Source organism: Vanellus vanellus (genome assembly GCF_965231255.1).
Source record: "Vanellus vanellus genome assembly, contig: HAP1_SCAFFOLD_35, whole genome shotgun sequence".
Lineage (NCBI taxonomy): Eukaryota > Metazoa > Chordata > Aves > Charadriiformes > Charadriidae > Vanellus > Vanellus vanellus.
Window position 1 is genome coordinate 1,811,694 of NW_028128889.1, and position 11,673 is coordinate 1,823,366.

The 11,673-nt window shown below is 56.7% G+C and overlaps 1 protein-coding gene across 1 annotated transcript; it reads left to right on the forward strand.

Moving 5' to 3' along the window:
• Nucleotides 1–9,238: 9,238 nt before the first annotated feature.
• LOC309683947 (olfactory receptor 14A16-like) lies at nucleotides 9,239–10,177 on the forward strand (the record flags this gene model as incomplete). The annotated part of the gene is made up of 1 exon (XM_082499919.1): nucleotides 9,239–10,177. The coding sequence occupies one exon, from the start codon at nucleotides 9,239–9,241 to the stop codon at nucleotides 10,175–10,177; it is 939 nt and encodes a 312-aa protein (XP_082356045.1).
• Between the last annotated feature and the right edge of the window lie 1,496 nt (nucleotides 10,178–11,673).

The window sequence follows — 11,673 nt, forward strand, 5'->3', positions numbered from 1 at the left end:
GCACCAGGGAACCGTCTCCCTTTTCCATGGGCAGCAGAAGCTGCCAGGTGGTTCCTCTGTTTCTAATCCCCCGTTTTTACACCATGCCCCTGTACTTGCTCTTATTAAAAGCCTTTGGGCTCTGAGCCAGAGCTGTGCTTGCCTGCCCAGGACTTGTAGTGTCTCCCTGAGGCCAACTAGGGGGAAAAGAGCACAAAAAAATGGGGGTGGGGAAGGGGCATGTCTTTGGGACAGCAGGCTGTGAGAGCCCATCTTCTGTGCAGAATGTTTCTGCTGAGAGACATTTCCATCCTGCCAGTCACACCTTCCAGCAAAAACGGTTCTTGTCAAGGTCCCGTGATGCACCCAGTGGGAGCGCCCATCTCCTCACCCCGGGGTTCCCCAGTCGCCCTTTCCTGCAGCCCTGCCTGGGCCACGCAGGTCCCGCAGCGCAGAGCTCACGACAGAGCTGCTGTGTGTGGGGGAGCCCTGGGCTGTGGCCCCACAGAAGTGAGCCCGAAGGCGGCTGCAGTGCCCTGCACACCCCAGCCAGCCCCAGGGGGGTTCTCAGCCCAAGGGTCACCTCCCACAGTGGGCAGGAAGCAGCTCTGCTCGCACTGCCCTGGCACAGGGTGCAGAGCCACTTGCGGGGGCACACGGGGCTGGGACTGCCCCTTCACTGGCTCTGCCAGCACCCCAGTCTCCATGGGCCGTTCCTGCTGCCGTGGGCCCTCGCAGACCCCAGGTGCTCTTGTCACAGCCCCAGAGCTGCCTCCTTCCTGGGCAGGGGCTGTAAGACACCACAGCAGCCCTGGGACCCCTCCTGCTGCTGTGCTCCAGCCCACACCCCATTCCCTGTGGGAGCTCCTCCACCCGTGGGGTGACCCTGGGGGGCTCCAGGGCAGCCCAGGCTCACACAGCCCTCTGCCCTGGTCCCTAGAGCTTTGCTGCTGGCAGCCCCAGTCCCCGGGGAAGCCCCTCTGTCCCCAGCCCTGGGCCCATCTCTCCTTGTGGAGACGCAGGGCTGGAGCCTGCCCCGGTGGGAGTTTCCCAGGGGATGGAGGCTGTGCGTGCAGTGCCCATGTGTGTCACCCATCGCTGAGGGGGTCTCGCCCTGGGAACGCTGCTCTCCCATGGGCTTTCCACAGCCGCGCTCTGCCCAGCGTGGGGTAGCAGTGCAGAGGGTTGGGGTCTCACCGTCCCATATCTCAGGCAGGTCCGTGGGAGCTGCAGGAGCAGGCACAGACCCAGGGCACAGTGACAATCCCGCTTTGCTGCAGAGACCGGACCCAGCCTGCAGGGCCAGACTGTTCAGGCCCCAAAATGCCATGAAACGGGCTCTTTCTGCTCAGGTGTTCTGCCCCCTCACACATCTCCCTGAGGAGGAGGAGGAGGAGGAGGAGGAGGCAAAGCTCTGCCAGGTGCCAGAGTCAGTGAGAATTGTCACAGCTGTGGGAGGGAAGGGCTGGTGGGGACGTGGCTTGGGAAGGTCACTGGGCTCTTCTCTATGGTCGCCATCTGGGGCAGCTTGGGTCCACAGGTCGGTGTCCATTCATGGCACCCATCATCTCGTGTTCAGAAGATTTTCCCACCTCCTTTCTTCTTTGCTTCACTTTTATACCTCATTTGTCTGAATATGGGCCCACTGTTCCTGGGGACTGGGCACCCTGCAGTGCAATGCCATGTCTCACACCCCATTTTGGTTGCAATTAGTTTTGGGTGGGAACAGTGGGGACACCATCTCCTGCACGGCTGTGGACAGGCTTGTGTCTCGCTCTTCTCACTGGAACGGGGTGGATGGAGACCCAAATGCCGCCAGTACAAGAGGTGGGTTCTGGCCCCACCAGTTCCACCTCTGCAGGGCTGTGCCTGACCTCAGCAGCTCCGGGTGCCCTGAGCTGAGGCTCTGCTCAAGCCAGTGGTGATGGCAGAGGAAAGAGGAGACAGGGTCGGGGTAAGAGGTGTCATCCCTCCAGCTGGGAGTCCCACAGGTCTGTCCAGGTTCATCCAGCTCAAACACCCCTACCTGCTGGCAAAGAGGTGTGCTTCCCACGTGGTGTGGGATCTCCACCTGGAGACAGGACCATCTCAGACTCAGACCACGGCAGCATGGCTCTGGTCCCAAAGGACACCCAGGCTGGAGCAGCACCCTCACACCACATCTCTCAGTGCAGCCAGAAAGGATTCCTCGTGTGCTGCTGCTGATGTCTCCTCCCTCCCTGAGATCTCCTCACAGGCACTCTGCTGCCCAACCTTGTCCCTGGGTGGTGGGTGGGGTGGGTCTGTGGTGCAGGCAGTGACCTGAGCTCAGGTCCAGCACAGCCGCCTGCCTCTCTTCTGAGAGGGGGCTCAAAAGAGGCAGAGCCCTCCTCACCCCACAGCCAGGCCCTGGGTGGGCAGGGCAGGCCCACAGTGCCTGGAGAGGACCAGAGGCTCCAGCTCCAGCCTGTGCCTGCCTGAGGCTGGGGATTCAGAGAAGAACACCCTTGGAGATGCCGGGGATCAAACCCGGGACCTCCCACATGCAAAGTGGGCGCTTGACCACTGAGCAACATCCCCTTGACGCTTGCCAGTAGAAGAGACATTCTGCTCCCATGACGTGTCTATGACACAGCAGCTCTGTTGTCCCCTGGGTGCCTGGGGACCCTCTGCACAAAGCAGCACTTGGATCCTCCTGCGATGGGGGAAGGCCGGACTGCCTCTCCACTGGGGCCTGATCCTGGCACAGGGCTGCACTGCAGAGCACTGCCCCTTCAGCGTCTCTGCAGGGTGATGGGGCAGAAGGAGGCTCTTGCTGCAGGCACTGCTCCCACGCTCTGGCCCACCCTGGGGTGTTTGGATGGAGAGGAACAAACCTCTTCCCCTGAGCCTCCTCTGCCACCCAGGACAACACAAGTCTGTGCCACATGTCCCCAGCTCCACAGGAGGAGCAGTACAACAGGGTGAGGGACATGGCCTCCCTGGGGTGAGGTGCCCCCAGGCTCTTATGGCATCCCAGGTTGTATGGTGGGGGAGACAAGGGGTCAGAAATCTCACAGACCCTCGTCCAGGTACTGGGCCTCCTCCTGTACCCTTCTGCCCCACAGCATCCCTGGAGGTGGGGTGAAGGGCAGGCTTCCATCTCCATGGGGCTGATGCCCAGAGAGGGGCACAGAGGTGTTTTATCAATCACTGCAGCAGGGGGGCAAAGGGGGCCAAGAAACTCTGCTCAGGATGGAGTGTGACTAAACAACACTGACGCCCGTGCACTGCAGTGGGTGACCCTCAGCATGGCTTTGCCAACTGTCCTGGGCACATCAGAGGTGTGGCTGCAACACCCCCCCACAGGAAGGATGCTGCCATCCAGGCCTCGGTTCCAGGGAGTGCCCTTCCCTGGGACTGGGGGGACGGTGGCCTCTGGTCTGGGAACTGAAGACAAAGTGAAGGAGGTGCATGAGGAGGGGAGCAGAGTGTGCACCATCAAGCGTGACAAAGAGGAGAGGAACAGGGTCTTTGCAGAGACCCTACAGAGGAGAGATCCCCATCTTTGTGGAGCAGGGAAGGGGGGACAGCTGGACACCCCCCCAAAGCAGCATTGAATGGAGACTCCTGCCCAGAAGGAGGCTGGGGACTTGTGGCCCTGGAGGAAGGCTCCTTCTAAGCCGCAGATGCACAGCTCCAGGGCAGTGCCAGTGCTGTGGCAAGAGGTGAGGGAGCAAGCATGGCTGGGGCAGGCTGGAAGAAGGCTGAGGGGCTCTGCAAAAATGAAAGGGAGAAAATCATTGCTGAAGCCCGGGGTTGAGCCAGGGACCTTTAGATCTTCAGTCTAACGCTCTCCCAGCTGAGCTACTTCAGCCCTGCCCCAGCAGCCACTCTGCCACCTGGGCCAGGGGACAGGCTGACACACATGAGGAGTGCTCCTCAGGGAAGTTCCCAGGGAGAAGCTGTGCCCAGCCCCGGACAGAGGGGACCTGGCCCCTCCATGCCTCCAAGGCCAGGGGGGCTCCAGGTTTGGGTGGAGGCCAGCTTACACTGGGCATGCCCAGATGTGTGTGGGCCTTGTACAAACCTGACAGGAGTGAAGGTGTTTGGCAGACCAGGCTTGTGCCACTGCAAAGGTTGAGGGTTGAGAAAGCATAGGGCGGGTAGAAGACCATCTGCCAGTTCCCTCAGGACACAAAGATGAATCTCATCAGGTCCCATGGACTTGTGCAGCTTCACGTTCCTCAGATGGTCTTGAACCTGGTCTCCTACAGTGGCCAGTTCCTCACTCTCCCAGTCTCTGCCTTTGCCTTCTGTGACTTGGGTGGTGTGGCTGGAGCCCCTGCCAGTGAATACCGAGGAAAAAATGTCTTTGGGTACCTCAGCTTCCTCCATGTCCCAGGTTACCTGGTCTCCCATTTCCTTCCTGAGAGGGCCCACAATTTCCGTCATCTTCCTTTTGTCACTGACATACCTATAGAAGCTTTTCTTGTTGTCCGTGACACCCCTGGCCAAATTTAGCTTTAGCTTTCCTAACCTGATCCCTGGCTGCTCGGACAATTTCTCTGTATTCCTCCCAGGCTACCTGCCCTTGCTTCCACCCTCTGTAGGCTTCCTTTTTCTCTTTGAGATTGCCCAGGAGCTCCTTGTTCACCCATGCAGGCCTCCTGGCATTTTTGCCCAACTTCCTCTCTGTTGGGTTGCATTGCTCCTGATCTTGGAGGAGGTGATCCTTGAATATTAGCCAGCTTTCTTGGGCTCCTCTTCCCTCCGGGGCTTTATCCCATGCTACTCTGCCAAGCAGATCCCTGAAGAGGCACAAGTCTGCCCTCATTAAGTCCGGGGTAGTGAGCTTACTGTGCACCCTCCTCGCTGCCCTAAGGCTCTTCAACTCCACCATCTCATGATCACTGCAGCCAAGGCTGCCCTTGAGCTTCACATTCCCCACCAGCCCCTCCATGTTGGTGAGAACAAGGTCCACCATGGTCCCTTTCCTCATTGGCTCCTCTGTCACTTGGAGAAGGAAGTTGTCATCGACGCATTGCAGGAACCTTCTGGATTGCTTATGCCCTGCTGTGTTCTCCCTCCCACAGATATCAGGGTGACTGAAGTCCCCCATGAGGACCAGGGCTTGTGAATGTGAGGCTGCTCCAATCTGCCTATAGAGGGCCTCATCTGCACAGTCTTCCTGGTGGGGTGGCTTGTGTCAGACACCCACTGTAATGTCACCTGTCCCTGCCCTCCCTTTAATCCTGACCCACAAGCTCTTGATCCGCTCCTTATCCATCCCCAGGTGGAGCTCCATGCCCTCCAGCTGGTCTTTCCCTTCCCTGACAGGTGGACCCCATCAGGCCCCAGTGGACCCGGTTTCTCAAAGTGAGTCTCATGGTCGAAGCAGCCAAACCCCTGGCTGTGGCACCAGTCCTGTAGCCATTTATTGACTGGCCAGCTTTGACTGGACCTTTCAAACCCTTCTCTTTGACTGGGAGGATGGATGAAAGAGCCACCTGCGCCCCAGAGTCCCTGACCTCTGCTCCCACGGCTCTATAGTCTTTCTTCATCGTCTTCAGGCTGCTCCCGGATGCATCACTGGTGCCCACGTGAAACAGCAGCAGCAGATAACAGCCAGAGGACTGCTCTCGGCGCCATCCCTGATACGAGCCCCCGCTAAGCAGCACACCTCTCCAGAGAGTGCCTCAGGTCAGCGAATGGGTGCCTCCGTGCCTCTCAGAAGAGCGTCACCTACTGCTATCACCCATCGCCTTTTCTGAGTTGCACTGGTTGTTACACGGGGAGCAGATCGGGTGGCCTTACTCAGCTCCAGCGCCTCTCCTGATGCAGTGGGTTTTTCCTCTTCACTCTGCAGAGCAGTGAAGCGGTTCTGCAAGGGCACCTCAGGTTTTGGGGGAAGTCTCTTCCTCCTGCTGGTCTTTGCAGTAACAAGCTTCCATTCCCCTGTGTCACTGGTGCCCCTCCCTTCTGTGTGTGCCAGAGGGGGAGGTTTTGGCTGTTTGGCCGTGGGCTGTAGGTCCACTTCAGACTGTGCTTGTAACCAGCTGTCTGTCTCCTTCTCAGCCTCCCGGATAATGTGCATGGTCCTTGTGAACCAGCCCAGAACAGGTTCTACACAGACCCAAATCCCCTCCACGACTCCACAGGGAGTGTGCTTTTGCCAGGAGACCCCAGAGAATTTTGTCTCTTTGTGATCAGCTGCAGAGTTCCGGCTGACCCTCTGTGAGGGTACGCGGGGAAGATTTCTTCCATGCCCATCCTCCAGTGACCTGAGAGCTCTGGTCTCTGCTCTCTACTGCTTGACCCTGTGGAGGGCTGGGTTGCTGTTCAAAGGCACCATGACACTGCGCGTTGGTGCTGACAGGAGCTTTGTGATGTGTAGAGATGTATATGAGACAACTTTACAATCGCTGGGGATGTAGTAAATGCAGCTGATGGAGACAACAAAAAGAGAGAGGCTTTGGTCCCCTTGGACAGCTGATGGCCTCCACGGGCAGCACTACAGATTATGAGTGGAGTCAGGTTTTGTGGTCCTAAATACGGACATCTCATGCCAATTCAATTAGCCAAAGGAATTTGGCACAAGGCCCCAAGAGGATGCCCCCGGATGCTGTCCTGTCTCTAAACATTGCTCCATGAGAGCTGGAAGTGAACTGCACATATTGTTTACCAGCTCGGGCACCTCCAATGTCACCAGGCCTTTGTGCATGGATTCCTGCTCTCCATCTCATTAGCATGGATGCTGAGACAAGCAGCTCACATGCGGGTGCCTGTTTTGTGCACACCTAAACTGAGGCAAGATGAATCCCTCCTCCTGTGGGTTTGTGCAGTGTATGGGAGGGAGATGACTCCTCTTTGACCCCCAGGGCTACAATGCCAGGATGAGATGCCTCCATTGACTCAGTTCAATCCCTTCCCTAAGCATGGGTTCTTCCCTGTCCGTGTGTCCTGTCTAACGGTGGGACAAGGAGCAAGCATTCTCATAGCTAACTCTGCCTCCGAGAGGAGGAAAGACACCACTGGCAAGAAGTGTCTCTGCAGAGCTGGCAGATTAGCAGGAATGCAGTGATTCCTTCAGTCTCTTTCAAAGTAGGTTCCTGGGGAGCCCCAGGGAACTCTCCAGCTCTCCCTTGGGCTGGGCCTCTGCTGCTGAGCTGGGCCGGGCTCCTGGGATGGAGAGAGCTCGTGGCAACCGGGTGGCACTGCAGAGAGACAGCTCTGCCCAGGAGCAGCTCCTCTGCAAAGCACAGCAGGGCTGGGGGCACTGCCTGCAGACACCACGAGAAGATGAGAGAGCTCTGTGAAGGGGGGAGACAACACAGAGTTCATTGTGAGAGAAGTCTTCAGAGCCCTTAACAGGGTAAGTCTGTAGCTGAGGGCAATGCAGACGCAGTTGCCGGGGGGATCTCCTAAACAGGCACATCTCAGAGCTTATGGGTTTTTTCAGGACTCTCACAGCTTCATCAGTGTGCAGGAAGAGAACCTGCCCCAGGTCACTGATTCAGTGCCACACCATCAGAGCAAAAGGGCATCATGTCTCCCTTCTCCCAGGAACAGCTGCAGGGGTGTGAAGCTGAGTGTGGAGCAAGGGGTGCCCAGGGCTGTCATTCTGAGCAGGGTCCCTGCACCCCAGGAGGATGGGATGGGTCAGGGACTCTGTCGCTTGTCAGGTCAGCACTCAGCCTGCCCAGGCAGCTCCCCACGGCACTGTAGGGAGAAGCTGCGTGTGGAAGGTGTGATCCCTGGCAGGGAAGGGTCCTTCTGCCTATCAGAAGGGTTCTGCGGGGATCAGGGATGCTCAGAGCTCTGGATCACAGCCTAGACATCTCTGGAGGGGAATCTTCCAAGATAGAACAAATCAAGGAAGGTTTTACCTGCAAGGCAGAGAGCTTCCGTTTTCAGTTTTCTACGCTTAGTCGGCTACGTGGGGAGTGAGAGATGGGAATTACTCTCACTGGTTTGGAGAAGGTTCCAAATCTGTTTCACTAGGAGGGGAATGAGCCTGGGAGCATTAGATCAATCCCCCGCGGCTTACAGGTAACCAGCATCACCTTTCCAGGCTCATCAGGGTTTCTCTGATGTTCTCATCTGAACTTTGAAGCACAGAGATGCCCCTGGGCAGTGTCCTGCTCATGGAGGTGTCCGCAGGGCAGAGCTGAGCACACTGTGGGTGGGATGGGGTCTGTGAGCAATGACCACACACAGAGGTGGGGACAGAGAAGCAGGACCCAGCTGCAGAGTCAAGACCTGACCTTGTCCATCCTCCTATGCAGACATGTCCATGGGAACCAGGTGTCCCAGCTTTCCTCTAAGCTGTGGGGCTCTGGGCCATGCAGGCAGTGGGGGTGGGGAATGAGCTGCCCCTCGCTTCATGAGATGCCATCCTTAGGACACTGGACTAACTCCTCCCAAGTCGGGAGCTGCCCTCCAGACTGCAAATCTGTCCCACAGCATCTGTGTGTTACCTGATGGAAAAGTGCAGCGAGGCCAGGGGCAGGGAAACGCTGCTGGGCTGGTGAAATGGCCTCTGTGTCCTTGGCTAGCAGTGGGGTGCTGGAACCTTGTTCGGGCCCCTGGAGAAGGGTGAGAGAATCGGTGTTCTGCAGTGGGTCCCTCTGCTCTCAGCAGTGCCTGTGTTTTTCTCAGCGTAGCGAAGGAGAGCTCCATCTCAAGAAGGAGCGAGCTGGGAACTAGACCGATGGACAGACCAGCTCACCTTCGCCTGCACTAAGAGACAGAGAGTCCTTTTACCTCTATGCTCACAGCTGCTCTGCCTGAGTGCAGCAGAGATGCTCAGGCTTTCTGACTTCAGAGAAGACTCCCCAGAGGAGTCTGGGCTAAACGGGAAGGGAAGAGCTTTCTGCATGAAAAAACCACACGCAAAATCCTGAAACTTCTTTATGCAGTCAACTTGCATTGGGATTGGGGGTGTAGATGCTGGCAATCCCATCAATGTTAAGGGGGATGCCACCTTTGAAATTCTGACTATCAGATTTGGCCTCTGTGACCCCACTGCTCCCAGGTAGACCCTGAACTGGAGCATTTCCAACACTTCTGGGAGCCCACGGACAGAGGCCCTGCTATTCTCTGCAAACTCAGTCCACACAAACCATGACTCCAGCCAGGGAGCTGCACAAAGGTCCTGCCAGGTAGGAAAAAAAGTGTGTGTGTGTGTGTCAGAGTGGAGAATGTATGAGAAAAGTCTTTGGTTTTGCACAGAGAAGTCTGACCTCCCTTGTCGCTGTTTTTACCTTCTGATACAGGATCTTGGCTCCATAGGGAGAAAATGTCCAACAGCAGCTCCATGACCGAGTTCCTCCTGCTGGCATTCGCAGACACACGGGAGCTGCAGCTCTTGCACTTCTGGCTCTTCCTGGGCATCTATCTGGCTGCCCTCCTGGGCAACGGCCTCATCATCACTGCCATCGCCTGCGACCACCACCTCCACACCCCCATGTACTTCTTCCTGCTCAACCTCTCCCTCCTCGACCTGGGCTGCATCTCCACCACTGTCCCCAAAGCCATGGCCAATTCCCTCTGGGACACCAGGGCCATCTCCTACACGGGATGTGCTGCACAGGTCTTTCTCTTTGTCTTCTTCCTTGGAGCAGAGTGTGCTCTTCTGACTGTCATGGCCTACGACCGCTACGTGGCCATCTGCAAACCCCTGCACTACAGGACTCTGATGGGCAGCAGAGCTTGTGTCTACATGGCAGCAGCTGCCTGGGGCAATGGGCTTCTCGATGCTGCACTGCACACTGCCCATACATTTTCCATACCACTCTGCCATGACAATGCCTTGGACCAGTTCTTCTGTGAAATCCCCCAGATCCTCAAGCTCTCCTGCTCAGACATAGACTATCTCAGGGCAGTTGGGGTCCTTGTGGGCAGTGCGTGCTTAGTCTTTGGCTATTTTGTTTTCATTGCACTGTCTTATGTGCAGATCTTCAGGGCTGTGCTGGGGATGGCCTCGGAGCAGGGACAGCACAAAGCTTTTTCCACGTGCCTCCCTCACCTGGCCGTGGTCTCTCTGTTCCTCAGTACTTCTTTTTTTTCCTACCTGAAGCCCCGCTCCAGCTCTTCCTCATCCCTGGATTTGGTGGTGGCCATTCTTTACTCAGTGGTACCTCCAACTTTGAACCCCTTCATCTACAGCATGAGGAACAGGGAGCTTAAGGATGTGATGAAGAAATTGATCCAATGGACCGTGTGCCACCAGCAGTAACTGCCTCTCCTTCTCTTCAGAGCACACAGAGCCAGGCCTCTAGGTTTTTTTTTTTTTTTTCCTATGATAATCATGGGAATAGGGAACTGCTTGGCTTCCTACCACTTCTCTAAAGGCTTCATCCATTTTTTTCTGATCCTTTCAAAAATACTTTCAATACTGTATCAGATGGGGCCGCCCTGATAGCATCTCAGCAATAAAGGGTTCTCCTGAGTGCTGTGCCTGAAGGCTCGTCTCTCTTAAGAAAGCTGCTGCCAAGAACAAGCCCAGAGATTTGGACTTTTGAAGTGTCTTCTCTCATTCTTTTCACCCTGTGTTGGGGGCGATAAGTTTGTGGAAACTTTGGGATTTATTAGACACCGAGTGCTGCTTGTGAAGACTGTCTTCCTGGTGTCCAGGGGCCATGTAGATGTTGCAGGAGCTCTCCGTTAATTAACTCTTTAGGCTGCCACATGTATGACAAGGCTGATGGCGTATCTTGTTCTCTGTGGAAAGGAGTCTGGAGGGGTGAGGAAAGAAAGGACAGTCTCAGTGTGCCCTGGGGTGGGCAGTGAATAGAGGCTCAGAAGATGAAACACCCTTCAAAGGTGAAGTTCTCCCAGAGTGAAGTGCTGAGGGCAGATACCCACAAACCATGACCCTGCAGTTCTGTGGAAGCTAGTGAAAATGCAGCAGGCAGCGGGAAGGAAGACCGAAGGGATGCGTGAGCTGCCTGAGGAGCCCCAGGGCACGGGCTCTCGTGCTGTCTTGGGGAGAGGGGCTGATGGGGAGGCAGACGGGGACAAAGGCTGTCAGGGCTGGAGATCACTTGCAGCACGAATGCAGGACAGAGAGAGTGAGTGGCCTCTGTTTCCTTGTGCCCTTGGGGCAAGCTCAAGTACTGGGGCTGATGGGGAAGCTGACATCCCTCTCTGCCCCTGGAGCTGCTGTGCCCCTCAGAAGGGCTGGAGCTTTGGTGTGAGCGCCCAGAGCTCGGCAGCACCCTGCAGCAGGCACTGCCACGGGGTCAGCCCAGACTGGGCTGCTCTGCTGGCTGGGCTGGGGAGGGCTGGGGAGAGGGCAGGAGAGGTCGGGAGAGGCAGGGAAGGGCTCGGCTGGGCTGGAAGGTTTCTTGGGAGAGGAAGAGACCACTGTTAGCTGAGTTGTGTGAATGTGCAGGGCGGGAGCACAAAGCAGCATGATCGTGGTGAACAGCCAGGCCTTTTGGGAAAGGATGCAAGACATCAAAGGCAGAAAAGAGAGGCCATTGCAACGGTCCCTTGAGGAAGCTGCCCAATGACCAGGAAAAAACAGTCCTCAACCCTGGCTATTCCCATCTCTGGCAATACAACCAGCTGTGGGCAGGGACCTCTGCTGCATGGCAAACTCTATCTTCCAACTGGTCTCAGTGTCTGCAGGAGCCATGGCCAACCCTCTGCAATCTCTCCTGACCCAGACACTGCCAGACCCTGCAGCATTGCTATCTGCAAAAAAAATCACATGGGATTCATAGAATC